This window comes from Canis lupus, chromosome 1 (genome assembly GCF_048164855.1).
Source record: "Canis lupus baileyi chromosome 1, mCanLup2.hap1, whole genome shotgun sequence".
Taxonomy (NCBI): domain Eukaryota; kingdom Metazoa; phylum Chordata; class Mammalia; order Carnivora; family Canidae; genus Canis; species Canis lupus.
The window spans coordinates 96,021,039-96,041,631 of NC_132838.1; the positions used below are offsets into that span (position 1 = coordinate 96,021,039).

General features: G+C 42.6%; 1 protein-coding gene across 4 annotated transcripts in view; it reads left to right on the plus strand.

The window, feature by feature from the left end:
* SPTLC1 (serine palmitoyltransferase long chain base subunit 1) overlaps positions 1-20,593 on the plus strand; it is a 65,087-nt gene that overhangs the window by 2,319 nt on the left and 42,175 nt on the right. For 2 of the 4 annotated variants that reach the window (XM_072840978.1, XM_072840968.1), the window contains exons 2-6: positions 445-552; positions 2,485-2,579; positions 11,697-11,790; positions 12,383-12,455; positions 18,796-18,928. In XM_072840978.1, coding sequence (XP_072697079.1) covers positions 445-552; positions 2,485-2,579; positions 11,697-11,790; positions 12,383-12,455; positions 18,796-18,928 — 503 coding nt within the window. Of the gene's footprint in view, positions 1-444; positions 553-2,484; positions 2,580-7,199; positions 7,332-11,696; positions 11,791-12,382; positions 12,456-16,140; positions 16,344-18,795; positions 18,929-20,593 lie in introns of those variants that run through there. The other 2 variants (XM_072840985.1, XM_072840989.1) reach the window with 2 other exon arrangements.

Below are 20,593 nucleotides of genomic sequence, written 5' to 3' on the forward strand. Positions count from 1 at the left end.
AGAATTGTGGAAACTGATTTTCTGATAACTCCTAACTCATCCATGGTGTATTGGGGTGCTAGAAGGCTGGTGGAGCTGTGAAATGTTGGTTACTGTTCTTTCCTACCAGTAGAAATGTACATTATCTGAAGGATCTGATAGTTGACATTGTTCCTCATGTTGGGATTCTGCATCAGATTTTATTTTGAGAATTAAATTTCTTTCATATAGAGGTGTTAAAGATTTACTATTAAAGATTTTCCATGTGAAGGAGAAATTGCCAACTGTTAGAAATGGGGAAAGGAGTGAGTAGAAATGAAAAGAGTCTTAAAGATTAAGTTTTAATCTTAAGAAGTAATAGGTTAAAGGTCATGGAAGACAGTATATACAGGTGCATTACATTTTATGTGCAGATTTTGGAAGTGTTTATTTTGTTTCTTTTTTTGGTTTTTGACTCATTCTTAGGCTCCTGCTTACCATCTTATTTTGGAAGGAATTCTGATTCTCTGGATAATTAGACTCCTGTTCTCTAAAACTTACAAATTACAAGAACGATCTGATCTTACAGTCAAGGTAAGAAATTAAATCTCTTTTATTTATTACTCAGTGTATGATTACAGTTGCTACATCTTTTCAAAGAGTATTTGTGGTAGCTTACCTATATATGTTGAAATGTTTTCTGTAGTGAAATAATAATATTTTGTGAAACAATACACACTTGAAATGAAAAAAATCAAGAGAATCAAGTGTGAAAAATCAAGGGAAATGAAATATCAGGGAAGCAAAGTTGGAGAAGCCAGCAATAAAGTAGACACCCAGAAGAACACCCTGCCACAGAGCTCTGTACTTTGTCAAGGGGAATCAGCAGTGTTAGGGATAGATGGCAGAAGGGAAGCATGGACAGGGACAGGATCTCCAGGATCTCTTGCCAATGTGCAGGATTACATGAGCTGCTCATGAGGAGCACCATGAGGAAAATGAAGGATTTCCCTGTATTCTTCATAAAGGAAATTTGGAGCTGGAAAGAATCCTCTCATCTCCTCACCCCAAACTGAATTGTGACGCATTCTCTGGACCCAGCCCAAGCCAGGCAAACCTTAGGAAGTGGAAGTGTAGAGGACCCGTGGCACTGCCCACATGGGGTTCCATTAGCCGGAAGGATGAGGGGGCTGGTAAAAGAGAAGCTTACCCTTTTTGCTCAGGTGGGAGCACCTAGGAACTGTGCCCAGAGCAAGAGGGAAGCACGTTCTGACTGCACTGTCGTTGCTGTCACTGCCATCATCTCCCTGTCTAGCCCCTGTAGCTTTGGGCCAGAATGTTTAGAGAGACCAGTGACTGTGAAAAAGGTTTTTCCACAAAAATCTCTACAGCTTTGTTCACAAAGTGGGTGCACTGAATGCAGCTCGGAGATCATGGAGATGGAGCACTCAGGAGAACAAGTGCAAGATGGTGTCGAATCAACGCAGACTTGCGGCAGTTGCTTCCCTGCTGGCACTGATGGGCTCCCGCTGTCCTCGTCATTACCAATAACTGGAGGATGGTCAGGCAGTGTCCCCCGCAGGACATGCAGCCTGCGGTTCTTAGGGCCAGTACGTTCTGGAAACCTGGCTGAAGCAGAGTAGGGGATGTCTTATTGCATGATTTTGTGTAACTTTTCCTGGGCCAGTGGATATTTGAACCTCCATTTGGAGAGATGCCCTGACCTTGACCACAGATCCCTCCCTCCCCCACCATTTTGTCCTGACTGCCTTGTGGGATTAGTGTGCCATAGAATACTCTTGATATCATTGCAGTAAGATTGGGCCGTCCAGGACAGAGGTCCGGTCTCTGCTGTTTCCCTTGGCGTTTCAGAACTCCTTGTGAATGATCAGGTGGCCATGAAGCCGATTTCTAGCTTAGCTTTTTAAGTAGTTTGAGTTTTTATTTATAAAGCCATCAATCAGCAGCCCGGGTGGCTCAGCGGTTTAGCGCCGCCTTCAGCCCAGGGTGTGATCCTGGAGACCCGGGATCAAGTCCCACATCGGGCTTCCTGCATGGAGCCTGCTTCTCCCTCTGCCTGTGTCTCTCCCTCTCTCTCTCTCTGTCTCCCATGAATAAATAAATAAAATCTTTTTTAAAAAAATAAATAAAGCTATCAATCCATACTACACATTTTTTAAAGAGAATGACTAGACATAATTTTAGAGTAATCCTCTGAAAGCCCTGCTGGGGGCTTAGCAAGATTTGGTAATCACAGACATCTTACCCTAAAAGCCGTGGAAGAAAAACAAAACCGTGTGTTTTTAAAGCTTAACTTTGGCAACTAGATACAGTGTCCTTTTGTTTTATGGATCTGCAGTTTCTTGAGTATGAGAGGTTTTGAATGGCTTCTAACCTCTGTCTTCATGGTCACAGGTGGACAGATGAGAAATTTATTGGTTGGTTGATAACAGAAGTAAAGGAACAAAATAAGTCACTGTCCTGTGACTAGTACCCTGCTGTATTTTAATTTCTTTTCTCCTGTAGGAAAAGGAAGAACTGATTGAAGAGTGGCAGCCAGAACCTCTTGTTCCTCCCATCTCAAAAGACCATCCTGCTCTCAACTACAACATCGTTTCAGGGTAAGTTGGTTTGCTTCTTGAAGGACTTGTATCTTTGGTTTCCTGTAGGTATCCTTGCCAAAGCATGCAGAGGTTTACATAGTATTTCTTTTTTGACAGAAATCTCTGAAGATCAGAAACTCCCTGCCTTGGTGCCCAATATGTAACTCTCTTTTAAGGCTGTATGGACAATTTTTATAGTCTCCAATTTGGGCATCCAGTTTGTCCTTTTCTTCCTTTATAAAAACAAAACAAAAAAAACAACTTTTTTTTGTGAAATAATACAGGTTCCCAATAATATTTCAAATAGTGAGACATACCTGAAATGAAAAGCAACACTCCTCCCTTTTCTTAGCTTGATTGTTTCTGATTTTAGGTCTGTTGTAGGTAACCTTTGTAACCAGATATTAATAGTGTGCTCACACATCTTAGTGATTAGCTGTAGACAGCAGCACCTGACTCTCAGTATGAATTCTAAAACGTGGCCTTCCTTGCACTGCCTCTCTCCCTGCTTCCGGGGTCTCATCTGTCTTTGTGTTTAGTTCTCCTGTTGCTTATCTTTGCTTTACTGTATATACTTGCTTAAGAAGTATTTTAAAATTTACAGGAAATATCTGACACATGTATTCCCCTTGTCCATAATTAATAGGCATTACCATTTTGCTTTCTTTGTTTCTAATCTATCTTAAATAAAACATTCCAAACATATATAAAGAAACCCGTTTCCATCTACCACTTACTCCTACCTCCCACAAGGGATAGCCATTATCACAAAGTTGGTGGATGTCTTTCTTTCACTTATATTCATATTAAAAAAAAAAAAAAGATTATTTTAGAGAGAGAACATGCCCAAGAGTGAGGGGGGCTGAGGGAGAGAGATAATCCTAAGCAGGCTCTACACACAGCACAGTCTGACATGGGGCTTGAACTCACAACCCCGTGATCACAACTGGAACCAAAATCGACTAGGATGCTTAACCAACTGAGCCCCCCAGTCTCCCCTATGTTTATACTTATAACACGTATTCTTGATGCCATGAAAGTATTCGGTACTTTGTCTGATGGTGTGATGCAGCACGTTCTCCCGAGTATATACTTCCACTTCTGGTCTACTCTCAGGGAGGCTTGCCTTCTTCACTCTATGGATTTCTTTGGTCAGACAATCTTTACATGTTCTGAACCCAGACTTACTCATCATTAATGCGGTGGTTATGAAGTCCTTCCTTACCCCAGAGGTCGGATTTTCCTATTTCTGTATGGTGGCCAGCTATCCTAGCGTTCTCGGTAGAATTGTCCATTTTTTTTACCTACTGAGTAGAAATTTCCCTTTATTGGTATCCTGTGTGCCCTTCTGTCGGGTCTGTTTCTGGCTATATTTCTATCCTTTCAGTGTTTTGTCTCTCCTTGTGCCAGAACTTCATATAAATAGCACAGCTTAGGAATAGGCCTTGACTAGAGCAAGTCTTCACCTCCTTGTCCTTCAGAATGGCTTGGGCTATTTGCGGCTCTCTTTTTCACTGTGAGCTTCGGTTTAACTGATCTTATTTGACCAGAAAAAGAGTTTGGGTTTGTGACTAGCAGTGTACTGATTTGGATTAATTGGAGTTTCTCTGGTACTGAATCTTATCACTGGGTACATGGTGTATCACGTAGGTCTTTCATGTCCTACAGTAAAGTTATGTAACTTTCTTCATAAAGACTGCCTATCTTTTTCTTTCTTTTTTTTTTTTCCTACTTTTTACATTGACATAATAGTAGGTTCACATGCGGTTGTAAGAAGTAATACAGAGAGATCCCACGTACCTTTCATTAGTGTCCACCCACTGTACACCTGCTTAACAACCAGGACATGAATGTTGTGTATCTTTTAACACATTCATCTCTAGGAACCAGGGTGTGTTCATGCTGTCATGAGGAGCATCTTTTTCTTCTGTTCCTGTGTTACCTACGCTGGCTAGGACACCTCCCGTGCGGCTGGATGATAGTGGTGACAGAGACCTCAGTGTCCCGGTGGCTTCTGGGAGATAACCTGTACCAAGTTACAGGCTTCCTATTTCTTCTGCATTTGCTAAGGGAACTTTTTCATTCATTTTTTAAAATCAGAATGTTAAATATTATCCCATGTTTTCCCGTATCTATTGAGATGATGGTATGACTTCCCAGCTCTAATCAGTTACTATGTCAAATTATACTGATAGGTTTTTCTAAATGATGCATAGCAGTTAAGTTTTTCAGAGAAAGACTGCAGTCCACCATGCCACCCTTCCTCACCCCAGAGTCCCATTCTGTCCAAGTAGGAAGTGGTATCCTACTGCATTTCCCTAATGACTAATAGTGTTGAGCATTTTTTCATGTGCTAATTGGCCACTTACTCTCTTTGGAGAATAACTACTTAACTCATTTGGCCATTTTTTTTTTAATTTTTTTTTTTTAAATTTTTATTTATTTATGATAGTCACAGAGAGAGAGAGAGAGAGGCAGAGACATAGGCAGAGGGAGAAGCAGGCTCCATGCACCGGGAGCCCGACGTGGGACTCGATCCCGGGTCTCCAGGATCGCGCCCTGGGCCAAAGGCAGGCGCTAAACCGCTGCGCCACCCAGGGATCCCCATTTGGCCATTTTTTAATTGAGTTGTCTTTTTTATCATTGACTTACAAGAGCTCTTTATGTATTTTGATACCAGTCCCTTATCAAATATATGAAATTCAAAGATTTTCCACCATTCTATGGATTTGTCACTTCTCTGACAGTGAACTTTGAAGCACAATTGTTTCTAATTTTAATGAAGTCCAGTTTATCTGTTTTGTTGTTTTCTTGCTTGTGCTTTTGTATTAGATCTTAAAATCCTTCTCTCATCCAAAATTACTAAGATTTACTCCTTTGTTTTCCAGGAGGAGAGCTCAGTGTCCCCATTTTTCATGATGCAGAATATATTTGCATTTTATATATATATATATATATATATATTTATTTATTTATTTAATTGCTGTTTTCACCATGGCCCCATTCTCTCAGCTGTCCTTAGGACTTTGAGTTTATGCTCAAGCCTTTCCAGAGAGTAAATCTCCTGTCTTTCTGCAGAGCAGGAAGGAGATCTGAGCAAACGGCTGCTTCTTATAAGATTTCCAAACCATCTGCATGCTCACAGGGAGATGTTCCCATAGTGTGGGAGCATTCTCCAGCTGTTGTGGCTGAGCTTCTCATGGTCAGCCCACCTGCAGCTTCCCCTCTGGTCTCTGACTTCTCAAATACAACTTGTCCATCTCTCCTTGCATCATGGTCTTAGTAGCATCAGCTATTTAGACCTTGGAGGCATTTTACGTGCCATTAGAAGGAACAAAGGCTGACGGGTTTTTCTCTTCATTCTGTTTTGTTTACCAGAAGTCACTGATGGGTTTTCCTATTAATTCTCACCTTCCTGGAATAAGGTCTACTTAACCGTGGCTGTTTTGTTAGTTTTATACATTCCCAGTTCATGTTGCTAATAACCTGTGTGCTGACAGAGGAGTTTTGTTTCTTTCTTCTTTGCCCTGATTGTGCCTGGTAAAGTTGGTCTTAACATTTTCTTATCAACTGTATTGTAGGCATGCTGACCACATGGACTATCATCGTTGGCCCTCTGTCTTCTTCATAATTGTTCAGTGACCTCTCTCAGGGCTCCGTGTTCAGGCTCCACGGAGGTTAACGTCTGCACTGACCGGAAAGGGAGAAGGCTTGTTCTCACCTTCCGTACATCAGGCACCTTAGGGGAACTAGTAGGGACCACTGGCGTACAGAAGGCCCCACTTTAAAGAACTGCCCTGTGACATCACCACCATGCCCTGTGCTCCATAAAAGCTGGGGCCTAGATCTTTTGTCCTGAATTAATGTCTTCAGTGAGTCCTCCTAGCTGCTCAGGTCTCCTTTTTTTTTTTTTTTTTTTTAATATTTTATTTATTCATAAGAGACAGAGAGAGAGAGAGAGAGGCAGAGACACAGGCAGAGGGAGAAGCAGGCTCCAAGCAAGGAGCCCGACATGGGACTCGATCCCGGGACTCCAGGATCACGCCCTGGGCTGAAGGCGATGCTAAACCGCTGAGCCACCCGGGCTGCCCTCGGGTCTCCGTCTTGAGAGGGTTTGGTTACCGTCATTTACTCATTGTCCATTTCTTCTTAATGTCTTTGAATGTATTGGCCTGAATTCAATTGAAGCAGTTGATAGGCAGATGGGACACACACACACACACACACACATACACACACTCTTTACGTGTACATGTATAGAGGAGCTCAGCTGTGGGCCATGTGTCCCTTGCAGGTGGTGATCGTGTGCGTCCCATTCTCAGATTTGCCAGGGACTCTGTGTTAGTTTCTCCCCATGGGGCCCTTCTTGTGGACACGGGTGCTGACTCTGTCCTCTGTCTCCCCTGCTGGTTGGCACCCATGCCAGGCAGCACTCTGCTCTCGGGTGCATTAGCCCTTGTCTCCTTTCATCTGTTCTCCCCCTCACCTGCACCCACTCAGCCACCCCATGGAAATACTTGTGCTGAACTTTCACTCATCACATGATGGCATATATTTCTAAACGATTAAAATGATACATTTTATTATTTTTATTATGCATGTATTGTTAACCTTAAAAATAGTTCTTTTTATCAACAGGAATGGGTTTATTTGGGAATAAAAATTACAATTTGGGACAAGGAAGCTAAACCATAGGCAAGTCCAACAAACAAGGGAGAAGAAGATTATTTTCTGGAGGAAGAGGAGACATTTGAGATGGGTTGCTTTAATGTAAGTTTATTGGAGAAAAAGCAAGATTTCAGGGTGGTGAGGGTTTCTCATTAGCTGAGTTGCAGGGGTGGTGGATCCTTGGTAGGAGATGCAGTGTCTTTCTCTCCCTGTTGCCACCTGTAACTGGAGATTAACTCCTCTGAGGGTCTGTAACGGACAGTTCTTCCTGTGACTGACATGGAGCCATCTTGCTCCCTGGCCAGGCCATCTGCCAGCATCCCTAGTCCACTTTAGCACGGTTTCCTGGTGTCAATTTTCATACTACTTTTGGAACCACATTTTAACAGTTTATGAATGTACATTTTTAATTTTGTGCTCCAGACTTCATTCTGATTTTTTTATTCACACTTAGTTTTTTGAGCATATATTTCAGTGCCTACTCTGTTCCAGGAATATGCTGAGCACATACAGTAAATCACAGTTCTGGGACAGACAAACCCAACAGTGAAATAAATAGAATGCAAGCTGGTGTTAAGTGATAATGAAAAAATCTCAAAACAGGGCAAACAGAAGATGTGGGAGGGCTGGTATACTTTGTGTTCATTCCTCCTGACTGCTACACGTGATTCTGTGGTGTACTTAGCTGTTTCCCTCAGGATACCAAAGCTGCCTGTGCTCCCCACTGCCACACAGGATCTGGTGGGATCACTGTCCCCTTGTGGAGCTGCTTGAGTCTCTCTGGAACGTGCCTGTCTAGTTTCCCTGCAGGGCTTCTCTGCATGGAGCTCCATCCATCTCTGCTCCCCTGAGTTACTGTATGGGGATCCACATTCGCCACAGCCCTGTTTGGCCACATTGTTTTATTTTTTATTTTTTGATTATTTGAACCTTTGAGTATCATATCATATACTTACTAGCTTCTGTCAATGCCTCCTGATATCTTTTACCTCTTTTTTCCTGGATTCCTAGCTTCTTTTTTGATTTGCAAGAACCTCTTACACCAGGTAGACTTTAATCTGTGGTCTGATTTTGATGTAGTATTCCATTATGTTCATTTCAAGACCCACACTCTTGTTTTTCCTGTTTTAAGATCTCTGAAATGGGGGTGCATCTTATGGTTGCTGAGAGCTGTTGTTAGCAAGGGTGTCCTTGCCTGTGTATCCATGAACTTACTGCCAGCACTTGAACTGAGTCGTGAATGTTGCTGGCAGGTAAGTCAGTGTACGGCAGGAGAAAGGGCCAGACTCCGAGCCAGTGAACACAGGCTGCAGCAACTCAAGCTTCGAACGTCCCTTTGTAAATCTCTGCTGCCTGTTGATAATCACAGCTTACTTTCAGAAATGCAGTTCGATTGAGGGGAATGATGAGTTTAGTCCAGTGGGAAAGTTCCAGTATCACAATTTGAAGCATGGGGGCACTAACCTGTCAGGTGTTATCAGGGATGATGGGGGAGCATCCTCCTGCATGAGACAGGTACTCTGAACAGCAGGAAGGAGCATATCGGAGGAGCACCATGAAATCCATGGTGTCATGGATTAGCAGCAGGGAGAAAACAGTTGGGGCCTTGGGTAGAGGTTAGGGATGTGTTGACAGATTTATCTTACGGTTTCCCTTTTAGATGTGCAGACATTGTGACAGAAATCTGTGTCTATGCAAACCTAGTAGAACTTCTCATTGTCAACTCAGAAATCATAAGCACACATAAGAAAACATCATTACATTTTCATCAGCACTGTTTTTCTTTCTTAATGGTACATAAAAAACAGTGACAGCATCGTAGATTCAGTGACATACAGTAAATGTCTATCACCCAGTCTGTTTTGTCTGTAGTGTCTTCACTGCAAAATTCTTTTTTGTGGAGTAAGACTCCACAGGCAATATGGAGCCTAACATGGAGCCTGAACTCACGACCCTGAGATCAAGACCTCAGCTGAGATCAAGAGTCGGACACTCAACCAACTGAACCACCCAGGCGCCTAACCAGAATTCTTAATTTTGACTCTAATTCATCCATTTAGTCTCACTCTTTGAGTGTGGGGAGAACTTGTTCAGAAATCATTTCTACTCCATAGTGCCACAGGACAGTCTTCTATGTTTTCTTCTATTATCTCTTCTATAATATTTTCTAGGTTTTTAATATGTCTAGAATTCACCTTTGTCCATGTTTATCCAACTTTATTTTTCTCCATAGAGAAAGAAATGTGTTTGATTTCGTAGTTGTGGGGCAACTGCTGTCATTCCCCAGGTATTAATATGTACACTAGTTCTCTTGAGTTCTAGAGTCTTTCATTACTCTGGGTGCCTGTTCTCACATTGGTGCCCCACCCATCATTAATGGGGTTTTATAATACTAGTCTCCTGGGAAAGCACTGTCCCCCTTACTTCTAAGTTCACTTTGCAATACTGACTGTCACTAATAGTGAGGTTGTGGTTTTTTTATTGGAATGGGGTTTATTTTCCCTCCTTCTCGTTCCCTGAGGCTTTGATCTTAGAGTTGTCTTTTTAGATTGGCTCTGTTTGCTTCTGTGAGAGACCCTTCAGGGTCTTATGCTCCAGCATTTGCGTGTCCAGTGTGACATCCCTGCAAGCCTGTGTGGAGCACAGACGTAAGCCTTCCATTTCTTACTGGAAATTGGTTTCCTTCTGCTCCAGGTGCCAATGGAAACAAGATCCCTGTATCTACATCACAGTGCCTCTTGGCAGTTTATCAATTGGTCAGGAGTTTTGGGCCTACTTTTTCTTGATGGTTTGATTTCTCTGCATATTAGTTTTTGTAGAATGGCCTTGACTGTTCCAGCAGCAACCTTTAGTACAGACTTGTCTCCATGGGGATTTTGTTTTCGCATCTCTTTGTGAGTGTCATCACCTCCACACCAGGAATATTGGGAAGCCTAAGAAGCCTTGAGAAGTAGGCAACTAAATGGCATGGTGGATTCAGAGTCAGAGCAGGTGCGTTGAAGGAAAAGAAGGAAGGAATATTTAGAGAGCACCTCTTATGGACCAGGCACTTTTATAGCAATTACCTGAAAGGTAGGTGTTCCCCCCACTTAAGGATGAAGAAGCTGAGACTCACAGAGGTCAGGGAGCTGCCCCGGGCTCCTGAAGCCTCAGGGAGCGATAATGCATGTGGAGTCCATCTGACTAACTGCACCCTGTATTCTTTTCCCTAAGTCCTCTGCCTTCTGTGTGAGTCTGCCTGCTTCTGGGGGTCATTCTCTTCCTTCCCTGATTGATTCTCCAGCATCTTCTATTTCTCTCCTAGAAAACTGATTCTGTTGAAATGTTACTAGAGCAAGGTTTCCCAGTCTTTTCTGACTGTAGTGCATCTAGCAGAGCAGCCTGTGTGCACAGCAGGGCATTTGTACCCCTGAAGCAAGTTCGTCCCACAACTCCAGGCCCTGTGTGCTATGCCAAGCGCTCTGATGGGCTCTGTATCGCTCTGTTCCCACGGCTTCCTTCCACTATAGGAGGCTGGTCATGACTAAGTTGGCCTCACTAGCTCCTGACCCGCAGTTTGGCCCTGTTTTTGAAGCATGGCTTTTGGGACAGTTGTCAGCAGAGGACTAAGTCATTTCAAGAACTCGTCTCCTGTCCCAGCCCAACTGAGATCTATGCTCCTGTGCTGCTGGCCACCCTATTTCTTTTTTTCCCCAAGGGACAGGGAAGGAATTCCTCTTTTATCAGTATTCCAACCCTAACTTTGGAACTTGGAAACATATTCTGCTTACTTTTTTAGTGTCTTTCTATGGTTAATACGTAGTTTTAAACTACCTAACTGTAAAGCCATAACTTCTTCTGCCTATTCTTGCTTTTGATCTAGATGTTTGTATATTTCCTTCCTGTTTGTCTTATTCCAGATTTTTTTCGAAGGTACTTCATTCTTTCACTTAGCTACTTTTTTCTTAATGAGTTTTAAAATCAGAGCAAAGATTTGCCATGATCTGTGTTGGAATTACAGCTCACTTTTTTTTTTTTTTTTTTTTAAGTATTGCAAGGTAGCCTAATAAGAATAGAATTAATGGCTGATTTTTAATGCACCACTTTCTGATTTTACATTTTAAAAATAAGAAAAAGAGGGGCACCTGGGCGGCTCAGTCAGTTAGGCAGGCTGACTCTTGATTTCAGCTCAGGTCATGGTTTTGAGGTCATGATATCAACCCCCATGGTGGGCTCAGTGCTCAGTTCTGAGTCTGCTTAAGATTCTCTCTCCCTCTGCTCCTCTTCCTATTCAAGCACATGCACTCACACTTCTCTCTATGGAAATAAATCTTTAAAATAATTAATTAAGGTAAAGAGCTAGGAGACTGGTATACAAATAGGGTAGTGATAGCACTTCTGTCTTGTGTGCCACCAGGGTGATGTGATAGCGTGTGCCCTATAATGTGAATGTCTATGCGAATATACCACTCTCCTCTCTTTCCCCAGCCCTCCCAGCCACAACATTGTGGTGAATGGAAAAAAATGTGTAAATTTTGCCTCATTTAATTTTCTTGGATTGCTGGATAACCCTCGGGTCAAGGTAAGTAGCACCTATGCTGAAGACAGCATGACTACTTAGGAGATTGGGCATGAGATAAGATACATGCAGATCATCAGAAAAGGCTCTCTCCGCTGGCATTTGCCATTACTCTTTGTTGGCATAGCTGTGACTTGGGTTTTGACAAAGGGTGGGCAATAGTGATGTGGGTTAGTGGTGGTAACGTCCAGAGAACATGTGAGCCAGACCCAGGTAATCGTCAGACATGTGCACATTGCTCCATGTCCTGTGAGTATTGTGAGCCAATGAACCGTTCTGAGGAAAGACATGCCCAAAAATGCCACACACACACACACACAAAAAAAAAAAAGGAAAAAAAAAACAAAATTTATAAAGGCCTTGAGTTAACCACATTTTGATAATCAAACTAATACAACTTTTCCATGTTTTAAGTTCTGTCCCTTAAATCTTTACATGTGTCTGCTCTTCATATCCTATTGTTAAAATTGCCACAGTTCTAAGAAAGGAAGGAAAGTAGTCAGGGGTGGGGGGAAGTTGTGGCTTACAGAATTGGAAATGTCAGTTTTGAACCCTGAAAGACATATTATTGAAACCTGGTTTTTCTTCCACAAAGGCAGCAGCTTTGGCATCTCTAAAGAAGTATGGCGTGGGGACTTGTGGGCCTAGAGGATTTTATGGCACGTTTGGTATGTTTCTGCCATACTTTTCAAACTACTTAACTGCTTTTAAAGATTGATTCAATTTCATTTCAAAACTCCTTGGAAAAGACATCCTTGATTAATGGTGATGCTGAGCATGAGTACTGTTTGCGGGAGACACATTGGACCGGGACTGAATGTCCCTCAGGTGTACCGTGTCGGTAGGGTGAAGCCTGAGCTGCTGTTGCCGGCACTCCAATGACAGTGGTACAAGGGGACCCAGTTTGTTTCTGTCATGCACAATTGTTGGAAGGAGAAGGGCCCTGTTGCGGGTGGCTCCATGCTTCAGAGTCATGCAGGAACCTGGTTCTTCCCCATCACCTTCCTCTAGTGCTGAGGGCACTGTCCTTGTACCAGAGACTCCGTGTCGGAGACCGCAGCCAAGTGACAAGTATGGGGGGAGTAGGAGCTTGTGGCCACAGTACCCCTTGAGGCAGGCGGCGGGGGGTTGCACATTATTCTGCCCACGGTCCAGCTAGGCGGTGAGCCCAGAACCTGGGTCAAGCCTGTCTGTGAAAGGGCTGGGAGCTGACTCCAGCCGAGCAGCCGCCTCCTATGGGAAGGAAGATGAGAACAGTTGGGGGGGGGGGGGGGGGGCAGGACAAAGGATTGATTATGTAGCTGTTTTCTTTCTGGAATGAAGAGGAAGGGTCATTGATTTCCAACTATATATTAGGATGAGTGTGGTTTCAAATACTACAAAGTCCCTACCCTAACTCAGAGTCCTCAGAGAAAATGTAGAATAATTGTTCAAATGAATATGTTATTGGAAATAACATTTTGGCTTACACACATCAGTGTGTGGGGAAGTTTCTTCTGTCTTCTGTTCCCTTTTCCATTTCTAGACCTTTGTGTGTTTCGTTGAAACAGTTGGGATATTTTTATTTAAGGGAGTACTTTCGTTATTCCTTAGCTAGCTTAGCAGTTAAATTATTTGTGTTGGAAACAGACAACAGAATAGGTGTCCAAGCATTTTAAGCTGAGAAGGATCTGAAATACCTTGCATTCCAGCAATGTAGCCATTCAGAAGCAGCATAGAAACTTCAGAGAGGTTATGTGACTTCCTCACATCACACAGCTCATTTAATTTCAAACTTATAACTAGAAACCAGGTATCCTGACATCAGTCTTAATGGCAAGATCAACACCTTATAGAGCGCCAGTCAGTCCCCCTCTTCACCCCAGTCTGGTGCAAGCATGGGTTGTTTGCTTGGTTATATTAGTAAGGGATTATTTCCTAGATACATAATATTAGAAAACTAGAAAAGGCATTTTTTATGGGTTGTTTGTTGTAATCTGATCAACAAGACTTTCTATGATTTGCTTGCTAGGTTTAAAAAAATTACTTTCTTAAAGGCTTTTCTTTCAAGTGGATTTTATTTGCATTTGTGGCCTTGGCTGCTGCTTGGGAGTTAATTTGAGAAAACAGATAGCAGATTTATTGCTAAATCAAGTCATGAAAAAGAAAGGTTTTGACTCCTCAAAACCAGTTTTCCCAGTCTTTAGTTAATGGTTTTAGGTTAATATTGTTGGTTGAATAATTCAGCCCATGAGATAAACTTCAGAAGGTTTATAGAGAGTGAAAGTCTTCCCCTCCCCTACCATTACTCCACTCCCCCAAAAAGACAGCTACTATCAGCAGTTCCTTGTCAATTCTTCCAGAAACTTTGTCAGCAAATGCAAACCACTTCCATGCATACATTTTTCCTCTATTCTTACAAAACTGCATGTGTTCTATACCTTGCTGTCAGAGTAAGTTTGTTTGAAATTTAAATTGGATCTGGAGAGTGAGTCTTAAGCAGACTCCTCACTGAGTGCAGAGCCCAATGCCGGGCTCAGTCTCATGACCCTGAGGTATTGACCTGAGCTGAAACCAAGAGTTGGACGCTTAACTGACTAAGCCACCCAGGTGCCTCCTAAAATGTTATTTTTAATATCATCTTTTTTTTTTTTATCCTGGAAGTAACACTTCAGGCATCTATTTTCAAAGCTGAAAATACTTCCTTGTTTAGTTCTTTTCTCAACTTTCCATAAGTGAATGTAAATCACTTGTAAGTTTCCTTATTAAAATGTTCTCTTTTTAATTTCATGGTAACATATATGACATTTTTTTTTTTCTTTTTTTTTCTTTTTTTTTTCTTTTTTTTTTTCATATATGACATTAAAAGACTAATACAGAAAAAAAAATCGAAGAACGGTTGAGTTAAAATTCATTTAGTTTTTTAGGTTACATGTTCTCCTGCCTTTGGCAAGTAGAACTCCACAAGTTCTGATAATCTTACAAGGGCCGTATGATCAGGAGCTTTTCCACCTTCTCATTTTATTATTTGAATATGTGTTTGAGAACAGAGCCAATGGATTTGTCAGATTCCTCTAGAGCTAACAGTCTTGTGCACTCTGGTACTTTCTCTTATCCTACTTGTGTTTTCTTTGAATACATTCAGATCTTTTTTGCTTGAGGTTGTCAACAGTTTCTCCGGATCCACTTTGCATATACAATGCTTACTTAGGTCTTAAACTAAATCAGAATACAACGAATGGCAGGATTTCATGGTGAGGGGTAGTGGCGTTTATCTGTGTTCAACAGCCATTAGTAAACAAATTGTTAGGTTTATTTTTCAAAATATATTCTATCTTTGTTTTAGAGCAGTCAACGGAATCATGATTGCATGTTTTATTAGGGAGAACATTTGGTCATAAAGTTCCTAGATCTGCCACTTCTTTGTACTAACCAGTCATGGGATTGTTTTTACAGTGTAGGAGGGGAACAATCCTTGTTTGCACATCTTAGAACATTTTGGCAAGATTCACATAAGATACTGCACGTAAAAAGATTTTGGAAAACATTCAGCCCTGTATTTATGTTCTGATGAGTGCAGAAGTGATATTATTTGGACTTTTAAGAAAAGTTGTCCGAGTCTTGAGGAATTAAAAAAAGCAGTATGTAACGTAAAAGTATAGAAGCCTTAAGAAAAAATTGTAGTTGGTTGTTTTTAAACTGTTCTAAAGTTGACTATTTTATAAGTCTTTCCTTTGGAGGACGACCAAGGCCGGGATACCTCTTATCAGAATAAGAGGAGATCTAGTGGGAAGCTGAAATGAACAAGTGATTGTGATATGAAGTTCTTAAATATCTAAGCTTTGGACAACTTAATTAGAAGATAGCATAACTGCTTTTTTTTTTTTCCTTTTAAAAGAAAACCTTTTATTCTACAAATAATTCTATTGTACACTTAAATGGTATATTGGTTTTTCCATGCCAGGCATTACTCTGAGTGTTTCATAGGCATTGACCCGTGGTTCTGGAAGCAGTCTTTTGAGGCAGGTCCAACTGTTACCTGTTTGACAGAGGAAGGACCTCATGGAGCAGTTTCAGGCCTGCCCTGAGTCCACACCCAGTGAGGAGGGACGCCAGATCTGGAACCCCCTGTGATGACAGCCATGACCAGGCCCCGCCTGGGTGCCAGACATCCTGTACCGGCCCTGAATCCCTTCTCTTAGGTTCTAGTTAGGGAGGAGGTGCAAGAAAGGGCAGCAAGTGCTGGGAGGGACACAAGCTTTCTGGGCAACTCCCTCTGTGGCCTCTCCCCTACCATGTTTGTTCCTAGCAGTGAATCAGAGGACATAGTGCTTTACCTACACATCATGCAGACCTATGGCACCAGTCAGTGGAATGGATCATCTGCACAGAAGACAGACATCAGAAGTAGGAGAACATGGCCTGGCACTTTTCCTCTTTGCTGCTTTGGGTTGAGAGTGTTTTTCATTGCACAGAGTAGCTATCACACATCAGAAGAAGTTGTGCAGCTCTCCGTATCTGCTTGTCACAAAACCTGCTTTGCAAGGCTGCCATCAGCTAAAACCCAGCGTCTTCAGGTATGAGGAGAACAAAGCCAGTCTTCTTTAAACTTTTGGGAAAGGCAAGAATCAGTAAGACGTTGACTTATTGTAGATTCTTCTTAACCACTTTATGGCAGTGATATAAACACAGTTATGTGTATGTACAACAACGAGAATGTTTCTAACATGCAATTTTCATCAACTGGGTAACTAACCCTAAAGCCCTGAAATTGAGCCAAGATGGTTTTACTTTCTCATTGCTAATCAGTGAAAAAAAAAAAAATGAGTCATTTAAAGTAGAGTCCACAGAATGATTTAAAGTCGTTCTTTGCGGTTAGCAAAAATAGTTTGTGTCCATAGCATGCTTTTTCTTTTTGAAATGGAGATACTGGATAAGAGCAGTTCTGGGACTCCCAGTTGTCCATCTGCTAGCTAAATTATGGAGATTTGAGATAGATAGTCCTGATTTAGAGGCCACATTGTCATTCATAGGAGGCCTCCTACGAGGACCTGCTACTGAGGACCTGCTACAGGGATTCTCTGATCAGAAGTAGGGGTGACGAAGACTTGCCTGTAGTGGGCTGCCCAGAGCACCCTAAAGAAGAGGGAAGCGCTCTGTGCTTAGTGTGGGACATGCCCAGTTCTCTGACATGTGGCCACTTCCTCATTCTCATCCAATTTTCTCTGAAACCTTTCACTGGCAGCATGATGTAGAGGGTAGGCAGTCAGGGTCATGTCCTCTGTGGCAGTGATGTCATAGGTCTGATGCTTGAAGACCCAAGCACCCCTTTGATACCATTTGGATCAGATGGGATATAGTCATCTTAACTTTGTTACTATAAAATCCCATGCTTATGTAATGTTGATGGCATTCTGTACAATGACTGTGACCTTTCGATAATGGACATCAAACAACACTTCGTTTGCTTTTTGTAACAGACTCAGTTGACATATATTTATAAATAGGAAGAAGTGTCTTTGGTCTTTTATGTCTACTTGTCTTAGAGGAATTGTGAAAATGAGTTGTTTATCCTATTCCAACCAAGTAATAATAAAATCTATCCTAAAAAGTAGATGAGGGAAGTCCAGTAATCTCAGTTCATTTAATAATCAAACGTGCAGTGACTGTCACATAAAGACAGGTAGTCTGATAAGCACAGGGTGAGGAGAAACACAGTGTGTGTGCCACCTGACAGTGACACCACAGAGAGAGGAAGGTGGCCACTGTGTAGAACTCCACACCCAGGGGAAGCTATCAGGCCTAGTCTGTCCTTCAGCCTCCTGGCCAGAAGCACGTTGATCCTTTCTACACTCAGAAGTACAGCACATGGGCCATGATTGCTGACTGAAGACTGAGAGCACATGATTATAAGCTGAGGGTGTGGGTGGGGGAACTAGCTACCGGACCCAAGATGGCAGGATGCATGGGTGTCATAAACTAAACCCCAATTGATGACAAGGGACATACAATGAGGAATCCAAAAATTTAGCAGCAATACCCAGAAAATAAAATAAAGCACACTTTATGTGTATGCTTACCTTACGCTTGCCAGGGCATGTGGCAGGACTCTGGTTTGTTGTCCAGGATTGGGTCCTGCTGTAGTTAAAAGAGCTAAAGGAACTTTTAAAAATCCTCTTCTCTGCTGGGTATTGCCTCATTTTAGGACTACTTTGAAGTTTTCAGATTCAAAGCTGGTCAGTTCACTGTTGATTTAGACCTTGCTGGGCCCTCTATGCCAGGGCATGCAGCCTCGTGGCTGAGCCTGGGAAGGGGAGTGGCAGTAGAGAACCATCACAAGAAGAGAGAGGGGTACCAGTTTCACAAGCACAGTCCTTCCCGGCTATTACATCAACATTCTTTTCGAGCGGGTCTGTAAAATACTGCATTTCTCTTTGTGCTGTACATTTGAAGTCCCCATTATACTTAAGAAAAAATTGAGACCGAAAAGTCAGTGCTCCTCAGTGATAGCAGGTGCACAGGTGTATGCTGGTGCAGCTATAAAAAGGGAGCACTGTCTTGATGCAGAGTATATGGGGTTATTTTACTCTTTTCCTTTTAAAAGCTGGACACCAGTTTTCTTAATGTCTGGTATGGTGCCTTCTGCTAAAATGCAAAAAGGCTTTTTAAAAATGTGTCACATGTTGGTAGAGCCTCAGTGTGATTGGGTGAGGGAAGTTAAAGCAGGTAAAGTCACAGCCTTGAATCCCATGCTAGAATGACATAGAAGCAAAACCCAGAATTGGAGCCACCCCACTAATGCATTGTAAGGACAGATGAGTAGCTAATTCTGTTCTCAGGTTTTAGAAATAGTTTTGGCCCAGAATTGCCTAAACAAATGTATAATTTTTAACTCAAAAACAGTATCATTTTGGCCATGAGGTGACAGTATTACTAAACTAAACCGGTTGCATTATTTTCTTTATTCTTTACTTAAAGAAAAAGAATTGGAAGGTGTTTTAACCATGTAATATAACCATCTTATTATAGATGTTCACTTGGATTTGGAAGACCGCCTGGCAAAATTTATGAAGACAGAAGAAGCCATTATATACTCCTATGGATTTGCCACCATAGCCAGTGCTATTCCCGCTTACTCTAAGAGAGGGGACATTGTGTTTGTGTGAGTAACTTTACCCATCTTTCTTTTTTTTTTTTTTTAATTTTTATTTATTTATGATAGTCACACACATCGAGAGAGAGAGAGAGGCAGAGACATAGGCAGAAGGAGAAGCAGGCTCCATGCACCGGGAGCCCGACGTGGGATTCGATCCCGGGTCTCCAGGATCGCGCCCTGGGCCAAAGGCAGGCGCCAAACCGCTGCGCCACCCAGGGATCCCTTTACCCATCTTTCTAATCAGAGTTTCTTTAGAAAGAATGGTGCTCTTCCCAGAGAATTCCTTCCTTAGATCTTATCTGCCCTCAGTAGTGCTGACTTTCTGTTGTTTAAAGAAATACAAAGTAACTGCAGTGAAGTAATTGTGCAGCATTGATAAGACTGTCACTAGAAAGATGCCTAAAGCATTTTTTTTTTCTTTACTGATTAGTTTCATTTGTTGCTATTGGGAAAGCCAGACTTACCCTGGGTGAGGCCAGTGCCCTCTCTTCCCTCTGGTTCTGTGATAGTGTCGTGTCCTTGAGAGTCCATGGTCCCCTCCCACAGGGTCACCCAGATTACCTGGCAAAGTCCTCCACTGCTCACCGCCCCACCCCGAGTCCTTGTCTCTTGGTAAGATCACAGAAGCTACGAGCAAATCTGCACACTCGAGCACACGGACACTGGCAATGCCACTTTTATGGAGAGCGGAGAGCAGTAGGGTGGAGCAGAGCAACTGGCTACATCCACCGCAGGCACCTCCCCTCCAGCCCAAGCCTCTGTCCTCTTTTGAGTGGACTATTAAGTGACTTAATTTGAGGTCTCAAATTTACTTTTGTTTCCTCTTTTCCTTTTTAATATCTTAGCCAGAATAATCTTTTTTAAAAATGCTATCTGATTATGTCATGCTTAAGAACTTCTGTTGTTCCTGAAATAAAGTTTCCAGTCCTTGTTACCATCTTCACTCTGGACTACTTTTTCAGGCTCATGTTGTAACCCTTTCTTCATGTGCTCATTCTTTAGCCTCATCGGCCCTGGGTGCTAGTTTCCTCTCGCTCTAGGGCCTGTGCACACAACAGTCCCTATGCCTACTGGACGCCTGCTCATCCTGCTCACCCTGCACATATATCACCTCTGTAGGGAAGCCCTCCCCAACCTCTCAGACCAAGCCAAGACCTCAGCTGCATGTGGAGAAAATCTTACAGCCAGAGGAGTTTGCTGTTCTTGTGAATCTATGATCAAATGGGTGCTCATACTGCCCATCAAAGTCCCTCTGCTCCTCAGGACTCCCATAGGCACATGTGTACCTGCACCTGCACACATACCCACACAACCTCCGTGTTCTCTGGTCATCTTGCCTCAGACTCACCGTGCTCTTCTTTTGTTGTGCTTTCATTAGTCTACACTAGTTTATTGCCTAGGATAGCATTTGCTGTTCAGCTGTGCTCAGTAAGCACCAGCTCAGTGAATAAATGAGATTGGCACTTAGAAGCAGAGTCTGAGTGGCCAATGGTCCAGCTTCCTGTGGCCCCTAAACCATCCTCCTGTGTCTCACTGGTGGGCTCCTGCTGGTGCAGCAAGCCGGTTCTGCCTGGGCTTTGGGGTGCATGCAGCCCCTCCTTCTCCCCAGCCCTGCAGCAGCCTGGAAACACTGACAGATGGCCAGGGCCAAAGTGAACATTTCATGTGACC